At 51.2% G+C, this 25,387-nt stretch overlaps 1 protein-coding gene across 1 annotated transcript in view; it reads right to left on the bottom strand.

Moving 5' to 3' along the window:
* The window catches only part of CCDC152 (coiled-coil domain containing 152), a 90,940-nt gene that overhangs the window by 57,506 nt on the left and 8,047 nt on the right, over positions 1 to 25,387 (bottom strand). The window contains exons 3-4 of the mRNA XM_075342675.1: positions 14,323 to 14,391; positions 8,058 to 8,122 (exon numbers count right to left, since the gene is read on the bottom strand). Of these exons, the coding sequence (XP_075198790.1) occupies positions 8,058 to 8,122; positions 14,323 to 14,391 (134 nt within the window). The remainder of the gene's footprint in view (positions 1 to 8,057; positions 8,123 to 14,322; positions 14,392 to 25,387) is intronic.

Below are 25,387 nucleotides of genomic sequence, written 5' to 3'. Positions count from 1 at the left end.
TCCCAGGCAAAGTTATGGCCAATATCCCCTTTGCTGGATAATTCTGATCCATGCAGGGGGAGTGGCAGTGCTTCCCTGTGAGGTCACTAAGGTAGGAGGGGACCTGGATCTGCCCAGGTTGATAACCCTACTTCGGCCATTTTCCAGTGTTCTTCTGCTCGGGGGCCTGGTTGGGAAAGACCTGTGAGGAAGAATCCTAGAAACCTGGTCTACAGCGCCCCCCTGTGGCCAGACACACAAGGTAACTGATGTAATTGTATACCTGTTTGTAACCCATGCTTTATCTGTAACTGTACTCTGACATAACTGTATATTCTGTAGATTCCCTATTGTATATATTGTAGTTTCTAGTGTGCTTTAGGCGATTAAATTATATAATTAATCTTGGGCTGTTCTGTTATCTCGATCTTGAATCCCACGTCTGTGTGTTCGGCTAATAGTTACCGTAAATCGGTTGGTGGCAGCGAGTTGTGCCAAGGATTATTGTGGGGAGGCCAGTGAGATTCGGGGATAGTTTATATATTCCGCCCGCGGAGGTCGGGGGAATATATACCCTTCTCTCGCCGGGGGCCCTTCAATAATCGGCATAAGTAGTATAGCGGCCTCCTTGCTTATTGTCGGGCAATTCCATAATTGGCCTGACTATAAGAGGGGCGCTAGAGAGCGCGTCACGTGCTCTGTCTGTCGGTCGGGAGGTATAAAGTAGGGGTGACCCCCACTTGTTACCCCCCGATTGTGACGTACTGGTAGCCAGCGCGGGGGATTTCTGAGTGACCCCCCGGTGGTTTGTGACATATTGGTGGCAAGCGGTGGGATCGAGATAAGAGTGTGAGACCCATACTCCCAGACACTAAAGACTGCCTGCAGCAGCTGTGGCTGCTGGGGTCTTCAGACCAGCTCAACACTAGAGTGTCAGAGTGCAGATACTGTAAGGTGTGTGGAGGCATCAGGTGTCAGTTCTGTGTCAGTGACCAAAAGTTTGCAAGAATGGCTGATGGCACCAGGAGCAGAGCTATGCAACTGGCCAATGCTAAAGCAGGAGCCGAAGAGAGGGAGGACGGTGCTGTGGACAGCAATGAGGAGGTTGCCCACGAGTCCTCCAGGAGCTCGACGCCAGAAAACAGCTCTGCAGAGGACATTGCACAACCGGGCACTGCTGGACAAGATGAGGAGCAGCTCGCCCAAGGGTCCTCAACGAGCCAGATGCCAGCCCTCCGCTCTGCAATGGACAGTGAATCACCAGGCTCCGCAGCGGGCCGCAGATCACCACGTGCCATTCCACCGAGCCTGGGAGGCTCGGATAGCCTTCTTCAAATGGCTATGGCCCTACGCCAGGCTGGAGACCGGGAGGGCTACAAGGAACTCATGGCCGAGCGTGAGCGGCAAGCAGCGCGTGAAGAGCGCCAGGCAGAGCGTAACTACCAGCTGCAGCTAGCTCAGCTCCGGCCCTCATCAGCCACCCGTGACCTTCCAGACACCAAACTTCCAAAGGTCCGTGTTGAGGACTTCCCAGTGCTGGAGAAGGATGGAGACTTGGACTCTTTCTTGACTGCTTTTGAACGGACTTGCTTGCAGCATCATCTGAACAAGGACCAGTGGGCCAAATACCTGACCCCCCGTTTAAGGGGTAAGGCCCTGGATATCCTTGGGGACTTGCCTGCTGAGGCGGATCAGGGCTACGACACCATCAAGCGGGCCCTGATCCAACAGTACAACCTCACCCCGGAGTCCTACCGCAAGAAGTTCCGGAGCCTACAGAAGGGACCAAAGGACTCCTGGGCTGACCACCGGCGGGCACTTGCCCGAGCTGCCGACCACTGGACCCAAGGCCTGCAGCTTTCCACCGGACCGGAGATCCTGGACTTGTTCATCACGGAGCAACTCTTGTGGAACTGCCCTGAGGATCTCCGCCAGTTCATCCGAGACCAGAAGCCAAAGGGGTCCACGGCTACAGCTGCCCTTGCCGATGACTACACCAACAACCGGGCTCCTGAAGCCAGGAGAGCAGCCACCAGCAGCACCTGGAGAGGGGGTAAGATGAATTCTGCGACTGCCCCACCTGCCCCTAGACTGCAGGGGGTGTCCCCCTCAACTCCCCTCTCCAGGCCCGTGGCAGAACCAAGACGGTGCCACCAGTGCAACCTACCTGGACACTTCAAGGCCATGTGCCCTCAGCGTCCCAAGGCCCCGGCTCCGTCCCCGTCCCAAGGGCCGCCCAAGGTGTATTGTGTGGGTGGGGGTGGTGGTAGGTCCCTGGACAGCTTCCAACCTGTCACCGTCGGCCAGTCTGTGACCATAGGACTGCGAGACAGCGCCTCGGAGGTGACTCTGGTGCGGCCTGAGATGGTGTCCCCCCAAGACTTGATCCCTGGAAAAACCCTCGCTGTCTCCGGGATTGGAGGCATTGACCCGGCGCTGCCTGTTGCTGACATTTATGTGGACTGGGGCGCAGGGCGAGGGGTGAGGGAGGTGGGGGTAACTGATCGGATCCCTGCAAACGTGCTACTTGGGACAGATTTGGGGCAAATAACCTCCCAGTTTGGCCCCGCCCCAAAGGCTGAACCTTCAGCCAGTGCTGACGTGCCTCCGGACAATGTTAATGTGTTATCTATGAATGATGTAAGGGAGGAGGGAGTGAACTCTGATATTTCTGCTTGCACAGACACCATAGACACACACACAGCTGCAGCTGTGACAGGGGAGGGGGTCAGAGAAAGGTGTGACAATGCCTCTACAAGTAACCAGCCTGTGAGCTGGGATCTGTTGCCCTCTGCAGGGATAAGCAGAGAGCAGGGTGCTGCAGGGGGAGGACCAGTGTGTGGGGTGGGGGCTACCACAGCAAATGTGGGGTCCCCAGAGATTTCACAGCGGGGTTCTGTTGCTGCAGGGGGGGAACAGGCAGGTGAGATTGGGGCCGGTCCAGGAGCGGAAGTGCTCCCAGGTAAGATCTCGGTGCAGGGTTCCCCCACAACCGGGGTGTCAGGAAGCCAGGTAGGTCTGCCTGAACCGGCGACTTGGTCAGGAACGGAGGAGGAGCAGGCACGACCCACGGTCGCAGCGGCTGTGGCCGCTGTCACCCGCAGTGGGAGTGCTGGAAGCCAAGGGGCCTCCCGGAGGTCCGATAGCTCTTCCCCTTCTGACCAAGTGGCAGCCGAGTCAGGTGGAGGCCAGGACACAGGTCCCGGGGTACTGACTGAAGATGTGACAGTCTCGTCGATTCTGGCCACATCTAGTCAGGAGTTTCAGGCAGCGTTAGAAGCTGACGACAGCCTGAAAGCTCTAAAGGAGCAGGCGGCACAGCCTCCCTCGGACTCGGACCCGGAGCGAGTGGTCTGGGACCAAGGACGGCTGTACCGGGCCACGGTCCAGCAGGGTTCACCGGAGGCGTGGCCCAGGGACCGACAGTTGGTGGTACCCTATCCGTTCCGGACGGAGTTGTTGCGGATCGCACATGAGATTCCGATGGCCGGACACCTAGGGATCGCTAAGACCAAGGCCAGGTTAAACCAGCATTTCTACTGGCCAAAAATGGGGGCCGATGTGGCTGCCTACTGCCGTTCGTGTGAAACCTGTCAGAGAGTGGGGAAGGCGGGGCCACGCCCCAAAGCCCCACTGGTATCTCTGCCCATCATCGATGAGCCTTTCAGGAGGGTGGCTGTGGATCTGGTCGGCCCGCTGGCCATCCCCAGCAGCTCCGGGAAACGCTTCATACTGACGGTAGTGGACTATGCCACCCGGTACCCAGAAGCAGTGGCCTTGTCGTCCATTCGGGCTGACAAGGTGGCCACCGCATTGCTGGAGATTTTCTCCCGAGTGGGTTTTCCCCATGAAATGCTCACCGACCGGGGGACCCAATTCATGTCCCAGCTGATGGAGACCCTCTGTAAGCAAGTCCAGGTGCGACATCTGGTGGCCAGCCCGTACCATCCACAGAGTAATGGCCTGTGCGAGCGGTTCAATGGCACCTTAAAGCAGATGCTTAAGATGTTGGTCGACTCCCATGGGCGTGACTGGGAGCGGTATCTCCCACACCTGTTATTTGCTTACCGGGAGGTTCCACAGGCCTCAACAGGATTCTCACCGTTTGAGCTCCTGTACGGGCGACGTGTGCGGGGCCCCCTGGCTCTGGTGAAAGAGGCTTGGGAAGGGGATTTGGCCACCCCTGGAGTGTCGGTTATCGAGTATGTCATGCGCTTCCGGGACAAAATGCAGGCCTTGACGCAACTGGTACACGACAATATGGCTCAAGCCCAGGCCGATCAGAAGCGTTGGTACGACCAGAACGCTTGTGAGAGGACCTACCAAGTGGGTCAAAAGGTGTGGGTACTGGTCCCCGTACCACAGGACAAGCTTCAGGCAGCCTGGGAAGGCCCATACCTCGTGTACCAGCAGCTCAACCCTGTGACGTACCTGGTCACCCTGGACCCTGCCCGTGGAAGGCGGAAGCCCTTCCATGTGAACATGATGAAGGCACATCATGAGCGGGAGGCATGTGCGCTCCCCGTGTGCAACCTGCCCGAGGAGGGAGAAGCGGAAACCCTCTTGGATATGCTAGCCCAGGTTAGGGCAGGCGGATCCATTGAGGATGTGGAGGTTGGCCACCAGCTCTTGGAGGACCAACGGTCCCAGCTGTGGGCCACCCTACACCCCTTCCGGGGGTTGTTTACCAACCAGCCCGGAAGGACTGACTTGGCTGTCCATCACGTGGACACTGGGGATCATCCCCCGATCCGGCGTTCAGCATATCGGGTCTCCCTGGAGGTGCAGCAACACATGCGCCAGGAGATTGACGAGATGCTGGAGCTGGGGGTGATCCAGGCATCCAACAGCGCTTGGGCCTCGCCTGTAGTCCTCGTCCCTAAGAAGGACCGAACCACTCGGTTCTGCGTGGACTACAGGGGGCTCAATGCGGTCACGGTCGCCGATGCGTACCCAATGCCACGCATCGATGACCTGCTCGATCAGTTGGCCGGGGCTCAGTACCTGACCATCATGGACCTGAGCCGGGGATATTGGCAGATCCCCCTGACTCGCAAGGCCAGGGAACGCTCTGCCTTTATTACCCCATTTGGACTGTACGAGTCCACGGTGATGCCATTCGGGATGAGGAATGCCCCTGCCACTTTCCAGCGGATGGTCAACACCCTGCTCAAGGGACTTGAAGGGTACGCGGCCGCGTACCTGGATGACATTGCCGTCTTCAGTCCCACCTGGGAGGACCACCTAGAGCATCTAGCACAGGTGCTCAGGCGGATCCACCGGGCAGGTTTGACCATCAAGCCGGGAAAGTGTCAGCTGGCCATGAGCGAGGTCCAGTACCTCGGTCACCGGGTAGGTGGGGGAACGCTGAAGCCCGAGCCTGAGAAAGTGGAGGCCATCGCATCCTGGCCCACCCCCAGGACCAAGAAGCAGGTGATGTCCTTCTTGGGGACCGCTGGGTACTATAGGAGGTTTGTTCCATGCTATAGTAGCCTGGCAAAGCCCTTGACGGACCTCACCAAGAAGAAGCTGCCCTCTGCAGTCGATTGGACAGTGGACTGCGAGACAGCCTTCCGGGCCCTAAAGGACGCCCTGTCCAGCCCGCCCGTGCTACAGGCAGCCGACTTCACGCGGCCGTTTGTAGTACAGACCGACGCCAGTGACTTCGGCCTCGGTGCGGTGCTCAGCCAGGTGGACTCTGCGAGCCAAGAGCACCCAGTCTTGTACCTGAGCAGGAAGCTGTTACCAAGGGAAGTGGCCTATTCTACAATGGAGAAGGAGTGCCTGGCCATAGTGTGGGCCCTGCAGCGTCTGCAACCCTATCTATACGGGCGCCACTTCATCGTGGAGACGGACCACAATCCCCTCAGCTGGTTGCACACCGTCTCTGGGACGAATGGGCGATTGTTGCGATGGAGCCTTGCGCTCCAGCAATACGACTTCACCATTCGCCACAAAAGGGGCCGTGACCACGGTAACGCAGACGGGCTGTCCCGACAAGGAGAGGTCGCGGACGGGCGCACGGGGGAACACCGGAGTGTGCTGCCCCCTAGCGCCCTCAAAAGGGGGGAGGTGTGAGGTAAATCCTGGGATATGAAGAGGAATTATGACTAGAAGTCATAATTGCTCTCATCACTCCCTGGCAGTGCCCCCCTCCCTCCTTGTTCCCAAATGTCCAGCATCTGTGAAGGTGTCACATCCCACTTACACCTCCAACAGCCATCTCCTCTGATATGGAGATGAGATGATGTGCGGACAATGGACACAGGATGGCTCCCTGCCGTCACCCTGTAACAAGAGTTGTATCTCATTAGCAAGGCTTGGAAGTAGCCAGACAGAACGACTCCAGTAAAAAATGGTTCATATCTCGCAAGCCATATCTCCGATAAATATGGCAACCATAAAAATGGTGTTTGCGCAGGCGGACGATGCTGGCACACCTTTTTTATGGAAGGGGGAGCTTGGGAAATACCCCAGGCGTGATATCAGCCATATGGGAACTCGTAGACAGGTCATGAGTCCCCTCGTTCTGTAGCTAAATTCATAACTGTCACAATGAGAGCATTGGCGTCTGCCTACGACGCTCCCAGGCAAAGTTATGGCCAATATCCCCTTTGCTGGATAATTCTGATCCATGCAGGGGGAGTGGCAGTGCTTCCCTGTGAGGTCACTAAGGTAGGAGGGGACCTGGATCTGCCCAGGTTGATAACCCTACTTCGGCCATTTTCCAGTGTTCTTCTGCTCGGGGGCCTGGTTGGGAAAGACCTGTGAGGAAGAATCCTAGAAACCTGGTCTACAGCGCCCCCCTGTGGCCAGACACACAAGGTAACTGATGTAATTGTATACCTGTTTGTAACCCATGCTTTATCTGTAACTGTACTCTGACATAACTGTATATTCTGTAGATTCCCTATTGTATATATTGTAGTTTCTAGTGTGCTTTAGGCGATTAAATTATATAATTAATCTTGGGCTGTTCTGTTATCTCGATCTTGAATCCCACGTCTGTGTGTTCGGCTAATAGTTACCGTAAATCGGTTGGTGGCAGCGAGTTGTGCCAAGGATTATTGTGGGGAGGCCAGTGAGATTCGGGGAGAGTTTATATATTCCGCCCGCGGAGGTCGGGGGAATATATACCCTTCTCTCGCCGGGGGCCCTTCAATAATCGGCATAAGTAGTATAGCGGCCTCCTTGCTTATTGTCGGGCAATTCCATAATTGGCCTGACTATAAGAGGGGCGCTAGAGAGCGCGTCACGTGCTCTGTCTGTCGGTCGGGAGGTATAAAGTAGGGGTGACCCCCACTTGTTACCCCCCGATTGTGACGTACTGGTAGCCAGCGCTGGGGATTTCTGAGTGACCCCCCCGGTGGTTTGTGACACTAACATTGGTCCGAGAGCAATAAGAGATTTCCTCGCATTGCACTCGTTCGATTCATACGCTCCTGTGAGCGTACCCAAATAGTGCTACTCTAGTCCGCAGGTCGTCTGTGGTATGACAGCAAAGCCCTCGCATGGACAGTTTGGCTATGTCAAACTGAATTCTAAAGCAAAGTTTTCGACATATCGCTCACCAAAATCCATCTAAAATCTGACCACAAACTTTACTTTCATACATTGTAAAATGTCCCCCACACTGTTTTTCTGCATTTTTGGTGCTTTTTTGGGAAGGGGTTTCTTTTGATGCGAATTACATGGGTGATTTGTCTACAGTACGTTTTATTTAATTTTATTCATCAAAAACTTAGCAAAAAACACTGCAACAATGCAGTAAACCCCGATTGCTGCGTTTTGTTTGCACCTTCTCATTGCTTTCTGTGGGTGGAAAAAGCAGCCAAATCGCTGAAAGAATGGACAGTGCACCAAAAGGTTGGTGCTACATTGGTACAGTCAGTGCGTCAGCAGTTCTTATAGACGCTATTGCAGGAATTGATTGGTGGAAAATGTATTTGTATCTACCAAAATCTAATAATAAAGTTCACACCTTATGAGTGTGGTGTGAACTGAAAAACAAAAGAATAATCTTGTGAAATGTAGAAAACCAATGTAGGTTTTCAATAAACCAACAATTCTAGTGTCACCTGTTCAGCATCTTGTAGCTTTTCTTCTAGTGTAGTTATCTTCTTCTTAAGACTGGCATTTTCATCTAAATGCAAAATTAAAGATAGAAATGCGTTACGCTAGCGAAACAGAGCAAAGATAATAAATGACTAAAGGCCCGCATACACATCAGATGTTTTGATCCATTAACAGATCCATTATCCATAGACTCCCATTAAAGAAAACTGATCTGGCAGAAATCATTTGCCAACAGATCTCTGCAGGATCCGTTCTAATGGATGATTACAGAACATATGAACTCAGCTTAAAGAGGTTGTCCACTACGTTTACATTGATGGCCTATCCTTAGGATAGGTCATCAATGTCTGATCGGCCTGCGTGCAACACCCCGCATTCCTGCCAATCAGCACTTTTCCGGTGCCGGCGGCGGCAGCAGACAGCCATAAATGTTTAGTTCCAGAGTTGCCCCATCTTCTGCTAGTTGCCGAGACCGGATACTGTGCATCCGCCTTCCATTCTAATTAATAGGAGGCGGATGTGCAGTACCCGGCCGCGGCCACTATCAGAAGCCGGAGCAGCTCCAGAGCTGAGCATTTCTGGCTGCCTGCCGCCACCGCTGGGACCGAGAACAGCTGATCGACAGGTGTGTGGGGTGTCAGACCCAGGGCGATCAAACATTGATGACCTATCCTAAGGTATCGGTTCTGCATCCAAGTGAGCCGGGACATTGCTTCCCACCTTGACGTACGGTACTGAGAGAAAGCATAGCTAATTCAAAGAGTTAGCTGTCAGCATAGTGAACTGCAATACAACCGTGCCACATTTAGTGGCCGTTGCCTGGTTCCGTGACCCTTGGGGTCGCTTAATAAAAAGGGGAAACAACTGGGAAAATAAAAATAAAATGTTTTTCGTGACGCCACTTGCGGTATGCGGATATGTGGGGAAAGCCGCCGCTGCAAAGTCTCTCACTGCTGGGGCTGGTGATATTGAGCAGCTTGGATGTTATGGCCCTCCGCAAGTAGAGCTAAGCCCCAGGGGAGAATGATAAGAGTTTTAGTATGGTGAAAGTTGGCAATGCAGAGGTGTAGGAAGAATTCAGACAACACAGGGGCTGCGGTTAAACGTGTTCTTTACTCACTGGTTTGGAGTAGCTGCAACCTGGCTGGTGCTGGTCTCTACCAATCTGGGCCTCAGGGAATCCGGTATTCCTTTGATCCCAGTGCCGGTCTAGTGACCTGGGGAGCTTTACTTCCATGCACCCGTCTGTAGTTGGTGGGTCCCTGTAGCCTGAAGCGTTCTGGGGTCCCCTCCTGTTGTCACAGTCCTGGCCCGTATGGCAGGCAGCTTGAACCTCTCTTGGGCTGGACCTCTGTCCCGGTTTCCGGGTTCCTTCTTTGCTGCTGTGCCCCGGACACTAACGTTGGTGAGGAACGTTGATGATCCCCTCACTGGGCAGATTTATCAGGTGAGCTTAAAGAGTCTTCTTGAACTAGGGCTCTGCACCCCGCTGGTGCTCAGTCCTGTGAGTACTCACACCGTGAGTACTCACTCCCTGGCGACCGTACGCCTTGAGCCCAACAAGCAACTTTACACTTTCTGTCTAAACATCAACTTCTGACCGACTGTCTGACTACCGACTCACTGTCTGCCAAGATGTCCGTCTCTTGTCAACTGCGCTGACTAGCCCCTCCCCCTCCCGGGTTTCTGACTAGCGAATTGGATAAGTCCTGACCAAAAGGTGGCCATCTATCATACCCATATCTAGCCTGTTACCCCATCTGGGAAAAAGGGCATGGATATGTGTGTTTGAATGGTATTTACCAGCACTGGTCTTCCAAGAACCCGGGGTTAGCACCGCACCTGTTACCGGGTGCAATACACTGTGACACCTGACGCCTCAGGGGCACCACATTCTGCTAATGTAGATAGATTTAATTGTGTAGTGTGACTACAACTAGGGTGACCCTGACACTCCCTGATGGAAGGACAGGAATTGGGTTAAGGGAATTTGTTCATACTAATCTCCGGTGATTGTACGCACACGATCAGTCGAGGGCAGCTGTGAAAAGTGATAAATGTTATTTGGTTTGTTTGCTTTGAACTTCTGTATTTCTTTGTCTTCTTCCTCTTCCATCTCCCTGTGTCACACCCAATAAATACCTTTCAGTGTCACTACTGAGTCGTCTCTACTGCATGTTGCATTTCTGGCACCTGTGTTACAGATAGGTGCTGTTTAGTCTTAAAGGGGTTGTGCACTACTGGGACGATGTGTATTCCTCTCCCCCAAATAAAATAACAACACTTTTATTCACCTACGAGGCCTGCGTTGTTCCAGTGATGTCACTACTTGCCCTCCCGGGGCTCACATGACATTGTTATGCCGCTCAAGCACTGCACCCAATCAGAGCTGGCTTCACTCTCCCCGCCTTCAGGCAATTTATACTTCAAAAGGAAGTTAGAGCTTTGGCTAGTGCTCACTTCTTCTTGATGATTGATACATCTAAAGGCAATGCTGATTGGGTGCAGGGCTCACGTGACCTAACAATTTCACAGGAGCCCCAGGAGACCGAGTGCTGACATAGCTGGAATGGCGCAGGCACCGAAGGTGAGTAGAACTGTTGTTATTTTACCATGCTGATTGAAAGGGGTTGTCCTAGTAGTGGACAACCCCTTTAAAGCACCACTGCAGCTGTTTTTTTTATTGCACCACTGGAGTGATGATTTAAATCTAAGTCCCTTGACTACTGTCATATACTCACCTTCCAGTGGCTTGACGATCTATTGCCGTTGCTCCAGTTGATCTCAGCTTTTTGTGACCTGCCAGCACGCACTTGTTTTGGATGGAGCGTCCCGGAGGTCACGAATCAGTGCATCTTTATCACAGCCATGTTCTGGCCTCGTTCTCGCTCTCATAGAGATGCATTGATCGCTTGTGATGTAACTTCTGACTTCTAGCGTCGGTAAAAGGTGAAGACGTCGGAAGGTGACTATATGACAGGTTGTTTACATTTAAAGCGCCACTCCAGTGCTGAAAAAAAGCATTGGCGTGGTACTCTAAGCAGACTCTGATTGCCTTGGGCGCCTAAACCATCATGTCAAGCCAATACTGCATAGTGTGTTATTAGCTCTATGATTGTTTGAGTTGGTAAGTAGCAATATTATCATAGTTTAATGTACATAATTCATTATTATTATTGAATAATATCATCTTTAACCTGGGTAGATAACTTTTTTTATGAATGGTGAATTTGTAATGGAATAGCCTATATAAGTATATATGTGAGCGGCATGGTGGCTTAGTGGTTAGCACTGCAGTCTTGCAGCGCTGAGGTCCTGGGTTCAAATCCCACCAAGGACACCATCTGCAAAGGGTTTGTATGTTCTCCCCGTGTTTGCGTGGGTTTCCTCCGGGTCCTCTGGTTTCCTCCCACACTCCAAAGACATACTGATAAGGACTTTAGATTGTGAGCCCCAATGGGGACAGTGTTTCTGATATATGTAAAGCGCTGTGGAATTAATTTTGCTATATAAGTGAATAAAGCGGGCTTTACACGCTACGATATATCAAACGATATGTCGTCGGGGTCACGTCGTAAGTGACGCACATTCGGCATCGTTTGACATACCGTAGCGTGGGACAGCTACGAGCGACTGTGAACGAGCAAAAATACTCACCTTATCGTTGCTCGTTGACACGTCGTTCATTTTCTAAAAATCGAACGTCCGGTTGTTCATTGTTCCTGAGGCAGTACACATCGCTCCGTGTGACACCCCGGAAACGATGAACACAGCTTACCTGCGTCCTGCTGGCAATGAGGAAGGAAAGAAATGGGCGGGATGTTTACATCCCGCTCATCTCCGCCCCTCCGCTTCTATTGGCCACCTGCCGTGTGACGTCGCTGTGACGCCAAACGTCCCTCCCCCTTCAGGTAGTGGATGTTCGCCGCCCACAGCGAGGTCGTTTGGAAGATAAGTGCGTGTGACGGGGGCTTATGACTTTGCGCGAGACGGGCAAGAAATTGCCCGTGTCACACAAACGATGGGGGCGGGTGCGATCGCACGAAAAATCGACGCATGTAAAGCAGCCTTTAATATGGTTATTACAGTGCTGGCCAAAAGTATTGGCACCCCTGCAATTCTGTTAGATAATACTCAGTTTCTTCTTGAAAATGATAGCAATCACAAATTCTTTGGTATTATTATCTTCATTTATTTTGCTTGCAATGAAAAAACACAAAAGAGAATGAAACAAAAATCAAATCATTGATCATTTCACACAAAACTCCAAAAATGGGCCACACAAAAGTATTGGCACCCTTAGCCTAATACTTAGTTGCACAACCTTTAGCCAAAATAACTGCGAACAACCACTTCCGGTAACCATCAATGAGTTTCTTACAATGCTCTGCTGGAATTTTAGACGATTTTTCTTTGGCAAACTGCTCCAGGTCCCTGAGATTTGAAGGGTGCCTTCTCCAAACTGCCATTTTGAGATCTCTCCACAGGTGTTCTATGGGGTTCAGGTCTGGACTCATTGCTGGCCATTTTAGTAGTCTCCAGTGCTTTCTATCAAACCATTTTCTAGTGCTTTTTGAAGTGTGTTTTGGGTCATTGTCCTGCTGGAAGACCCATGACCTCTGAGGAAGACCCAGATTTCTCACACTGGGCCCTACATTATGCTGCAAAATTTGTTGGTAGTCTTCAGACTTCATAATGCCATGCACACGGTCAAGCAGTCCAGTGCCAGAAGCAGCAAAGCAACCCCAAAACATCAGGGAACCGCCGCCATGTTTGACTGTAGGGACCGTGTTCTTTTCTTTGAATGCCTCTTTTTTTTTTCCTGTAAACTCTATGTTGATGGCTTTTCCCAAAAAGCTTTACTTTTGTCTCATCTGACCAGAGAACATTCTTCCAAAACGTTTTAGGCTTTCTCAGGTAAGTTTTGGCAAACTCCAGCCTGGCTTTTTATGTCTCGGGGTAAGAAGTGGGGTCTTCCTGGGTATCCTACCATACAGTCCCTTTTCATTCAGACGCTGACGGATAGTACGGGTTGACACTGTTGTACCCTCGGACTGCAGGACAGCTTGAACTTGTTTGGATGTTAGTCGAGGTTCTTTATCCACCATCCGCACAATCTTGCGTTGAAATCTCTCGTCAATTTTTCTTTTCCTTCCACATCTAGGGAGGTTAGCCACAGTGCCATGGGCTTTAAACTTCTTGATAACACTGCGCACCGTAGACACACGAACTTTCAGTTCTTGTAGCCTTGAGATTGCTCATGCTTCCTCACAATTTGGATTCTCAAGTCCTCAGACAGTTCTTTGGTCTTCTTTCTTTTCTCCATGCTCAATGTGGTACACACAAGGACACAGGACAGAGGTTGTCAACTTTAATCCATGTCAACTGGCTGCAAGTGTGATTTAGTTATTGCCAACACCTGTTAGGTGCCACAGGTAAGTTACAGGTGCTGTTAATTACACAAATTAGAGAAGCATCACATGATTTTTCAAACAGTGCCAATACTTTTGTCCACCCCTTTTTTATGTTTGGTGTGGAATTATATCCAATTTGGCTTTATAACAATTTTTTTTCATTGAAGACAAATTAAACGAAGATAATAATACCAAAGAATTTGTGATTGCAATCATTTTCAAGAAGAAACTGAGTATTATCTGACAGAATTGCAGGGGTGCCAATACTTTTGGCCAGCACTGTATAAGTGAATAAGTATGATTATTATATGTACAGTATGTATCTATCCCTGTGTTAATGTATAACAGGTTCACATTGACATGGAAGACATTATGATGTATTTTTAGGAATTCCCAATTTTCAATCCAATAATATCACCAATTTAATCAGTATATACCTCACGTGTATATACGGGGGATTTATGGGATTGTACCACTGGGCTTGATAAAGGCTACATGGAGATTAGCGGAATCATTGCATTGGAGGAATAACCATGTGTTTTTCACTGGTTTTTATTGGAGTGCTGCCCCCTTCTTCTGTTGCATTGAGCTAATGACCTCGGAGGACTTTTTTTTTTTATACCCGCTGTTATTACATATGACTGTGCTGCTATCTTTGTGATTTACCTACAAATACTAGATTTTCAGTAGTTTTAGATCAACCATGCCATGTGTATTTTTGCTGTGATTTATATTGAAGCACACTAAAATAATACGATTTAGGATATAAATGGAAACATAATTGTGTTTATTTCCCCATAACCACAGTATTCGTAATTAGATGATAATAAAATATTATAGTTCAGTGCTTTACCTCTCATGTTACATTGTAATTCAATGGTTTCCTGCAGACCTTTGATCAAGTCCTGTAATGCGGCGCACTCTACACATTAATAGAGAAAATTATCACACTCATTTCTTACACGATGCTTTATTACGATTAATTAATTACATGGAAAACCTAACACTAGTCCTGCAGTAAACAGCTTCTTAGTTTATGTGCATATGGCATCATTTAGACATCTGTGTAGCCAATGAGTTGTCCTAGGCAAAGTCTATAGTTGTTTTTCTGACGCAGCTGCGCGAGTGACTGCGCCATTGTTCTTTTGGCTGCTCTGCCACCGGCGTCTGTCACTCTATACAGTGAAGCGTGTCACTTCTTTTAACCACTTCCAAATCCTGAAGAGTTTAAAAGAGTAACATAAGATGGAACGTGTGCACAGTAATGTCATTTTCACATTGCTGTGCACTATGTTCATTTTTGGGGGTGTTTTTGCGGCTCCTTCTTAAGAGTATTCCAGGTGGATTTCCTTAAAGTACGGTATGTGCTTTTTCAGACAGATTCCGCTCAGGAGCTACCCAAAGAAGAATTGTCGCACATGCATCTCATAAAATACACAGTGCATGACAATGTCAAAATTACATTGCTGTGCACATGCTTCATAGTATGTCACTTCTTTAAACTGCTTCAGGGGCTGAAGAGTTTAAAGGGAACCTGTCAGGTCCTGTATGCATCCACAAGCACAAACAGGTCTTGGTTGCATAGTGCTAATCCCTGCCTAGCAGTCCCAGCCTATAGTAGCGTAGATAAAGGGATCTTTAGAATAAATATTTCTAAAGATCCTTTATGATATGCTAATGAGGCCAGGGACTAGTCAGCCCCCTTAGCATGTAAGCACGCCCATGTGGCCATGCTAACGTGCTAATGAATGTGACATGCCCACGCCGAGGCTGAGGGGATTACTCATCACCGGGCCACGGTGGCTCTGGTTCGGGGACGCCGCTGTGGCAAGGCCCAGTTCCGTGACCCCGGCGGTGTCAGTTAAAGTAAAGATGATGGGGATGGTAGTCCGTGACGCCACCTGTGGTATGCGGCAAGTTAGGTGCCGCCGCTGCAGAACAGGGACCCCCGGGGCAGATAGTGATGCAGCTTGGTTGGTGTAGCTCTCCACAGGTAGAGCTGGGCCCCAGGGTGGATGGAAGTAGTAGTTGGTCATTGCTGGAGGGACTTAACACTGGGGTGCAGTACTGAGGACGCTGGTAATAACTGGACAACACAAGGGCAGTAGTTTCCTTTACCTTTTACTTGGTAGTTGATGGTATAGGCCCGGGAGACTGGTCCAGCAGGTAACAGAGGCCCGATAAGCCTGAAAGCAGTTGAGGGGATCTACCTAGCCAGGTGGGACGTAGCTCTTCCTGCTTGCGCTGTAATGTATGGGTCCCTGTGGCTTGAAGCTACTCTGGGACCCTCTTCCTTATGTTGGTTCTGGTTCTCACTCATATGGCAAGTAGCGCGAGTCCTTTACTGGTGCCGCTCTTTTGTCCCGGTTCCTGGCTCTAGTATGCTGCTGTGTCCCGGGCACTCTATGGGCTAGGAGACTTGTAATCTTCTGACCTTCAGATTCTGCTGGTGGGACTTGAAGTACCCACGCAGCCTAGGGCTCCGTGTCCTGCTCTCTGCGCTTGGTCCTGCGGAAGCTTTTGTGTAGCTCCCTTCCCAGCGACCATCTTCTCTCCACTCCTAACTTGTTCTAAACAGTTTCACTTTCTCCCTGTGTGTTTGTGCCTAACTTCTCCTCCAGGCCAGATTACATAAGAAAACTCCCCCTTCTGGTCCGGAGTAGGAAGTGTTGAGTGCTTGTGTACCTAGCACGGGAGATCCCCCCCCTTGCTTTCAGGCATAACATCACCCCCCTGTGAGGAGGGCAATGTTACTGTGGCAACCGGACCACTGGAGTGCCACAAATGTGCAACATCACAGGCATGGTCGCTCTCACCTCTCTGTTGCCACCACGGCTGACGCAGGTTTTCGGCTCATTGATCATGATCAGACGTCCTCGGACTTCCGGTCATGTGCACTACACCAGTTTGAAGCCAGGACGCGTACACCTGGCTTCATAGTGTGCATGACCGAAAGTCCAGGGACTTCTAATCATGTGCACTGAGCTGAAAACCACCATAGGCCACAGTGGCAGCAGAGAGGTGAGAGCGACCATGCCTCTGACGGTGCACATTCATTAGCATGTTAGCGCACCCAAAGGGGAGTGATTACGTGCTAAGGGGACAGACTAGCCATGGAAATTAACGCCCTTGTGACTAGTCCCTGGCCTCATTAAGATATCATGAAGGATCTTTAGAAATACTTTTTCTAAAGATCTTTTTATCTATGCTACTACAGGCTGGAACAGTAAAGCTGGGTTCACACATAGCGACAGCGACAACGACGTCCCTGTTACATCACCATTTTCTGTGACGTAACAGCGACCTTGTAAGTCGCTGTTATGATCGCTGCTTAGCTGTCAAACACAGCAGACGCAGCAGCGATCATAACGACACGCGTCGCTGTGCTACATGTTCAGAGAGCAGGGAGCCGCGCACACTGCTTAGCGCTGTCTCCCTGTACTCCTAGCTACAGTACACATCGGGTTAATTACCCGATGTGTACTGCAGCTACATGTGCAGAGAGCAGGGAGCCGCGCACACTGCTTAGCGCTGGCTCCCTGTACTCCTAGCTACAGTACACATCGGGTTAATTACTCGATGTGTACTGTAGCTACATGTGCAGAGAGCAGCACTGACAGCTAGATCGGCGGACGCTGGTAACGCAGGTAAATATCGAGTAACCAGGGAAAGGTCTTCCCTTGGTTACCCGATGTTTACCGTGGTTACAGCTTACCGCAGCTGCCAGATGCCGGCTCCTGCTCCCTGCTCGCTTCATTTTGTCGCCCTCTCGCTGTCACACACAGTGATGTGTGTGTCACAGCGGGAGAGCGACGACCAAAAAATGAAGCTGGACATTCAGCAACGACCGGCGACCTCACAGCAGGGGCCAGGTCGTTACTGGATGTCACACACAGCTACAGTGACGGGACGTCGCTGCAACGTCACAGAAAATGGTGACGTAGCAGCGACGTCGTTGTCGTCGTCGCTGTGTGTGACACCACCCTTAGGCAGGGATTAGAAACTACTCTTCATTCTAAGTGCATACAGGAGCTGATATGTTCGCTTTAAAGAATTGATATGCTCATCCAAGGGAAACTCTCCAGCTAGGAATGAGCCAACTCTCTATTCTTCACAGTATAGAGTGACAAACACTGGTGGTGAAGCCATCACAAGAACTACAACAACATTGCCGGCAATGCGACCTCAGGAAAAAGACCACCAGAATTTTCCTTAAGTAGCATTTGTATAAGTGTCGCCATACGCACATAGCCTTAAGGTACATTTATACACTACTCACAAAAAGTTTGGGATATTTGGCTTTAGGGGGAAATTTATGTAAAACTTAAAAAGTTCATACTACACTGATATTTGATCATGAAAGTAGGGCATATAAGTAGAAGCATGTGTGCCGCCCCCATGCCAGCAGCCGGTGCTGCTCGGATCCGGATCTACGGTACGGCTCGAGTAGTTCTCCGGACCCAGGGGTCGCGCGGACACTCAGAATAAAAGGGGACGTATTTATACGGGATTGGTTGTAAAATGTCTGTGACGCTACCCACGGTGTGTGGTGAGATGTAGCACCACTGCTGCCGTTGCGGGGCTCCCGGGGACGTTGGGCTGGCAGCTGGATGTTAACCCCTCCGTGGGTAGGGATGGATGTCCTGTGGTAAACCAAGGTGATGGTGGCCGACTGCCGCAGACGGGTGTATCTGATCCCACACCCGGGTTTGTTAGTTAAAGTCTCTTTCTCTCTCCTCTGCACTCGGTGTGTTGTAGGTAGGAATTCCTGGTTTGAAACTGAGCTGATAGCCCGCAGCATACAAGAGAAGGAGAACCTCCGCAGAGCCACCTTCCGGGTACGGGGCCTGATCCACGAGGGGCAAGTGAGAAGATTTGACCCACGCCGGGGGTATGGATTTATTTTCGAGCCGGGCCTGGAGGCCGAGGTGTTTGTGGCCCACCGGGATGTTAATACCCATCTACCAGAGGGCCACCTGGGCCGTAACCTGCTCCCCGGCGATCTGGTAAGATACACGCGGCACTGTGGGGAGAGGGGCTGGTTTGCCCTGGATGCCAAGCTGAGAGGAGGCCAGGAGGCCCAAGAACCGGCCCAGCCCCCTCCTCCGGCCTGCGATGTGGATCTGAAATAAGGCAGCGGTCCCTCCGTTGCACCGTTGTCCCCGTTGGGACTACCAGTACCGTTATAAGATGAATGATAAGAGAAATCAACTGAAGTTTTACCTGATTGACACCGTGATTGATCCGGCCGTTGCCGTAAAGTTGTCCCCGTAAGGACCCTTTGCTACCGTTGCATGAGGAACTCTTCATGGACATGCCTGAGAACTTGCAGGGCACCCACGAACTTGTGGGATTGTAAATAGGTTGGGGCATGTTTTCCGTTGCCGCCTCCGGAGAGGCAGATTTGAAGGATGGGCCTGGAGGAAAGGGATGGCCCAGGCCCGCCACTACCATAACCGGTGGCAATCCTCCGGGGGTCAGGGGGTCCCCCATGGACGTGGGGTCCCCTGAGATGACAGTCGGGTGCGAGACACCGTACCCGTTCCCGCTCGGGCAGCCTGGATCTGGACTGGGGTCAAGGGGTGCTGCCCATTTTCTTAGGGGCAGCATCAGGGCCAGGTTGCTTGGGTGGGAGAGCGGAAGCCGTTGTTATTAAAAGTGTATATATATGTCTTTTGCAACGTTCAAGTGTCCTTACAAGTATGCATATGTTGAAAAGTTTAAATGTTATTTATCTTTTACAGTTAAAAAAAAAGAATAAAACCGGTGATGGACGGGCAGCCCGCGGACGGTCTGTATTTAGCCAAGGGGGAATGTGGCAACCCTGGACTAGCCAGGTAATCACAGGCACTGCAACACACACCCCCACCCTGAGACAGGAACATCACCCAGACATAAAATCCTTGTTGCCTCCCTCCAGGGGCTGATGTCCACACCAGGTGGGGTGGAGCCAGGCGGTTGGTTCCACCCACCGAGGAGTTCACAGTCCTGGAGGCGGGAAAAGGAAGCAGATCAGTTAGGGAAGTGAAGGAGAGAAGAGTAAACTGACCGTGTCTGGGTGCGTGGCCCGGGCACTAAGAGCAAGGTTGGCAGACGGTGGTGGCCATCTGCAGGAGAGGCAGATCAATGCGGAACCATAGGACCGGGGACAGGCGGTGGCCCGCCGGTACCGAACCGGGGAGCGAAGTGAAGCCAGCACACACAGGCAGGGCCTACGGACCCCGAGCAGGCTTGGAGTCGCCATTAGAGGTCAAATCCGTCAGTGACCGGAACCCCAGGGGTTTCCTAACAGCCAAGACCGGATTGAAGGCAACCGTCCGACCAGTAGAAGGAAATACAGCTACCACCACAGCTAGAGTTCCAAGGGCCAGAGCCTGCGGGCAAAAGGGCTCCTCCGGCGCATATACACGCTGGGGAACGGGTTACCAGTGGGAATCCATCGGGACCGAACATACACACAGGTGCAGGGAAAGGTAGGCACCACCACCCGTCCGAGAGAAGCTACAGCAGCCGGCTGCGGGACCCGTCCATCCAGCCGTTTGGTTTACCAGAGACTTTGCGTACATTTGTAGCTGAGTGAGTACAACTGTGCCATCCGGCACCGTGCTGCGCAGTCCAGGCGACCCTGCAACTTGCCAACCCTGCCTCCCCGTCACCTCACCGGGCCCCGGGACCACCAACCCCTACCCACGGAGGGGGAAAACAACATCCCAGCTGCTCCCTACCATCGCTCCTGGGATCCCTGTCACCAGCAGCGGTGGTGCTCCAATCTCACCACAACCCGTGGGTGGCGTCACGGACTAAATCCCCAAACCCAAACTATCCCTTTCACTCACGGGTGAGGCGCACCGCTCGAGTCCCTGGATCCGGCCCACCGCTCGAGCCACCGAGCAGCAGCAGCAGCGCCGGACCCGAGCGTTGGCGAGCGCAGCGCCCCGCCGCCCGCGAAACACACCCCTTTGCCCAAGTCCAGGAAGGGTCCGGTTGATGCCCACACGGGTCGGGTAAAAAGTTACTTACCCGGCAGTCCTTGTCACGGGAGACCCCTGGCCTGGAGGTTAGTCACCGGTTTTGTTAGTGACTGGGCCTCGGCCAACTCTACCGCAGGCCCTTCCTCCAATCAGCCTCTCCAGTGGCTGCCGTGAACAAGACGGGTGGTCTGGGATTATTTAAAACATTAAAAAACCGCTGCCGGGACAGCATCCTTCTGCAGCTTTCCCACAAGACCACCACTGGACAGCACAGGTCCCCAATGCCACCTTCACTCATGGGCGGCACTGTCCAAAAGACTCCGTCTCTTTGCTGCTTGCGGTGCGGGTACGGCTGCTCCTCCGGACCGAGCTCCATCCTCCACCAGGGGCTCCAACCCCTGATGGCCTCTTCACTTTTAACTTGCAGGGGTGAAGACGTTCAACAAGAACGGAGCGCTGTAACAGTCAACTTTTCCAACTGCTCTGCCACCCCCCAACTGCTGTGCAGATGGCCTCCTCCAAGAAACATGAGGACGTTCAACAGGGGTAGCCGAGTTCAAACAGTTAACTTTTAACTTTAAACTCGTAACTTTTCATAGGTAGACTTACGGGTTCCGCTTCCACTGCTGCATAGGGCCGTATGGCTCACTCAGCGGCCTGGAAACAGCATCCCTGGACCAGTTGCAATACATCACGGGACTGTGGACTTCCATCGGGAACGGAGGTGGTACCGCAGGTGATACCACCTCTTCCAGGATCTGTGCCGACCTGTGCTTTCCGGTCACATCGGGATCGGGCTCTGGCTCCGGGCAGGTCAGCGAGGCCGGGAGGGTCTGCGTTCCTCTCTCCTAACGCGGCGCTGTCTGGGCGGCTAAACTTTCGTGGGCCCACACCACGGCCACCATCCTCCGGACCTCCGCTTTCCAATCCAGCACTTGTTGCAGCGACTGAGCTCGCACCCGGACACAGAACCTCGCTAGTTCTCGCTTAAGCCAGGCAGCAGTCCCCTGTGGTAAGCGGTCTGACTCCTGCTCCTCGGCATGGAACGCCACTATGCTTCTACCACTTCTGAGCGCTGTCGCTCCAGCGGCAGGCGCTGCACCGCTGTTCACATTTGGCGCCATCTTCCGCCTCTCCCCCTTGGTTTTTCGGGAGCAGTCCACTGATGCGGCTTGCTAGTTTCGATTTCGGCCTCAGGGTTTTCCTTCTGGCCTTGTTCCCAGGGGGCAGGGCTTCAGCTTCGCGCCCTTTCTCTGGGGAGAAGATGCTGGGTTGTTGTTTTTCACGCCCAAAAATGGCGGCAAAGATGGCGGTTTTCAAAAATTTTGCAGCGGAGCACCGCTGACAGTCCAGAACAAGGCGCACTTTCACCGGGCATTTAAATAGAAGCATGTGTGCCGCCCCCGTGCCAGCAGCCGGGGCTGCTCGGATCCGGTTCTATGGTACGGCTCGAGGGGCTCTCCAGACCCGGGGGTCGCGCGGACACTCAGAATAAAAGGGACGTATTTATATGGGATTGGTTGTAAAATGTCTGTGATGCCACCCACGGTGTGTGGTGAGATGTAGCACCACCGCTGCCGTTGCGGGGCTTCCGGGGACGTTGGGCTGGCAGCTGGATGTTAACTCCTCCGTGGGTAGGTATGGATGTCATGGGGCCCAGTGTCTCTATACTGAGGATGGTGATTGCAGGGGCCGGCGCACCCGGCCAGGCCGGGTATGTTACTCACGGTCGAATAAAGCACACAAGTCCTGTAGGAAACCAAGGTGATGGTGGCCGGCTGCCGCAGACGGGTGTATCTGATCCCACACCCGGGTTGGTAGTCAAAGTCTCTCTCCTCTGCACTCGGTGTGTTGTAGGTAGGACTTTCCGATTTGAAACACGGGAGTCCTCTCCCGGTTCTTTGCTTGGGAGCCGTGCCCGTCTGACGCTGACCCTTGGGATCTACGGGCCCTGGCGGTTGCCCTATCCCTCTCGGTGGGTGGTGGTCTACTTTTCGGGACTTAGGTTGGGACAGGACCTAAAATCCTGCCCACAATTGGTTAATTAGCTAGGCCGTTGGTGCCGGTCCTGGCTTCAGGGTCCAAGTACCCCCTCTGTGCACACGGTTTCCAGGTCAGTTCTCCGGTGTCGGTACTGGTGGACTACAACCCTGCCCCGGTCCACCTCGGATCTCCAGAAGCCGTATTCCCGTCTCCTGCAGACTCTGGCTACCGTCTGCCACCTAGCCAGTACGTCAGGTCAGTTTCCTCTTATCTGACTGTTTTCCCGCCCCGGGTTCTCTAGACCCCTAGGTGGGCGTTCCCTAACCACCTGGTCCCGCCCACAGATGTGCCTGTCCTACCCTGAGGGGGGTGACTAGGGTTTCAGGTCGGCTGATTTAACCCTTTGTGGGCTAGGTATTGTGCGGGGGCCTATGTGTACATCTACCTGGTTTTCCAAGGAGTTAAACATGCAATGTTGATTTCCTCATCTCAATGAATTAATTGAAACAAAAGCCAACAACAGTGGTGGGTATACCCCCAAATATAACAATGTCTCAATAACCTGTCATGTGGCCTTGAGCATCAATTATAGCTTGAGAATGACGTCTCCTGCTGTTCACAAGTGGAGTTATTGTCTGCAGAGGCATGGTATCCCACTGTTCTTGGGCGGCCGTCAGGTCATTGATGTTCTGGGGTACAGAGTTATGGCCTCTACATGACATCTCAGCTGATCCCTTGGGTTTTCTATGGGATTCAGGTCTGGAGAAAGTGCAGATCACTCCATGTGAGGTAACCCAGTCTCCAGCAGCCGTTCCCTAATGATGTGACCTTGATGAGCTGCAGCATTGTTGTCCATGAAGATGAAATTAGGGCTGTGTTATTCATGCAGAGGCACAATTGGATTAATGATGTTGTTCCAGTAGTAGGGGCTTGTCACTTTACCATTTCACAAAGTGTAGGGTAGTTCTGTATTGACTCAACATACCTGCCCACACTAACACCTCCACCACCAAAGGCTCGTCTGGTGACAACACTGGCTGATGCATAGCATGCTCCTTGACTTCTCCAACATCATTGGCGCCATAATTTCTGTTCAGCGTGAATCGACTTTCATCAGGGAACATCACTGAGGTCTACTTTTCTCTTGTCCAGCATAAATGCTCCCTGGGACATGCAAGATGATAACGCCTGTGCTTGGTGGTGTGGTCAGGTACCTTTGCAGGTCATCTACCATGCAGTCATGCTGATGTAATTGGTTTTGAATGGTCTGATATGACACTTTGGTGCCCCTCGCCTCCCTTGAATGTGCCTGGAATTGTGTGGCATTCATCATCTGGTTCTGAAGAGCATTGTTTGCAATGAAGTGATCATTACTGTTGAATGTGGCCAAACGACGTCCACTTCTATGCCTTTCTGTCACGCTTTCAGTCTCTCTGTATCTTTGTTGCATGTCTTCATCTCATGATGTCAAAATGTGAACAGCATGATGAGGACGACTGTAAATTCCAGTTCTTATTGAACCCCACAATTTGTTTGGCGCTTCATGGATCAAACAAAACACCTATTGTGATTTTTACCGTTAAGCTCCTTGTTAGAGAACAACAACTTGTGCAAAAAGCACGGAAACATTGAACAGTTGGACATGTATTCAAAAGTTTAGAGAAGGTCACATTAAGGTCACCTGTGAAGGTTAGATTGCATTTTAGGATCATCTTGAAATGTCACCCGAAAGCCAAATATCTATAACTTTTTGGGAGTAGTATATGGTGTGGATCAAATACCGTAGTGTTTTTCTTTTGTTTTTTTTTATGATAACTGCATAATCACAGCAAACTATTTACCACAGTTCTGCAAAAATGTAATTTTACTGTAATTGTTACAAAAATGCACTTGGACTGCAAATAATATTTTCTTGCAATAATATTCACACATATTTAGGTAAATGTTTCCACAAGCAAAACATTAAAGGGTTATTGCGGCAACACACATCACAGGTTGAGGAGGTAAGCGTTCATTTTGTCATCACTGCTCATCTCCCGATGTCGGTAAGCGGTGCAAGAAAACCTCTTTAAAGGGAACCTGTCACCGGTTTTTCGACATACAGTTAGGTCCAGAAATATTTGGACAGTGACACAATTTTCGCGAGTTGGGCTCTGCATGCCACCACATTGGATTTGAAATGAAACCTCTACAACAGAATTCAAGTGCAGATTGTAACGTTTAATTTGAAGGTTTGAACAAAAATATCTGATAGAAATTGTAGGAATTGTACACATTTCTTTACAAACACTCCACATTTTAGGAGGTCAAAAGTAATTGGACAAATAAACCAAACCCAAACAAAATATTTTTATTTTCAATATTTTGTTGCGAATCCTTTGGAGGCAATCACTGCCTTAAGACTGGAACCTGTGGACATCACCAAACGCTGGGTTTCCTCCTTCTTAATGCTTTGCCAGGCCTTTACAGCCGCAGCCTTCAGGTCTTGCTTGTTTGTGGGTCTTTCCGTCTTAAGTCTGGATTTGAGCAATTGAAATGCATGCTCAATTGGGTTAAGATCTGATGATTGACTTGGCCATTGCAGAAGGTTCCACTTTTTTGCACTCATGAACTCCTGGGTAGATTTGGCTGTATGCTTGGGGTCATTGTCCATCTGTACTATGAAGCGCCGTCCAATCAACTTTGCGGCATTTGGCTGAATCTGGGCTGAAAGTATATCCCGGTACACTTCAGAATTCATCCGGCTACTCTTGTCTGCTGTTATGTCATCAATAAACACAAGTGACCCAGTGCCATTGAAAGCCATGCATGCCCATGCCATCACGTTGCCTCCACCATGTTTTACAGAGGATGTGGTGTGCCTTGGATCATGTGTCGTTCCCTTTCTTCTCCAAACTTTTTTCTTCCCATCATTCTGGTACAGGTTGATCTTTGTCTCATCTGTCCATAGAATACTTTTCCAGA

Source organism: Anomaloglossus baeobatrachus, chromosome 1 (genome assembly GCF_048569485.1).
Source record: "Anomaloglossus baeobatrachus isolate aAnoBae1 chromosome 1, aAnoBae1.hap1, whole genome shotgun sequence".
Taxonomy (NCBI): Eukaryota; Metazoa; Chordata; class Amphibia; order Anura; family Aromobatidae; genus Anomaloglossus; species Anomaloglossus baeobatrachus.
The sequence above is the reverse complement of the archived record's forward strand: the minus strand, read 5'-3'. Positions and strand labels throughout refer to the sequence as shown.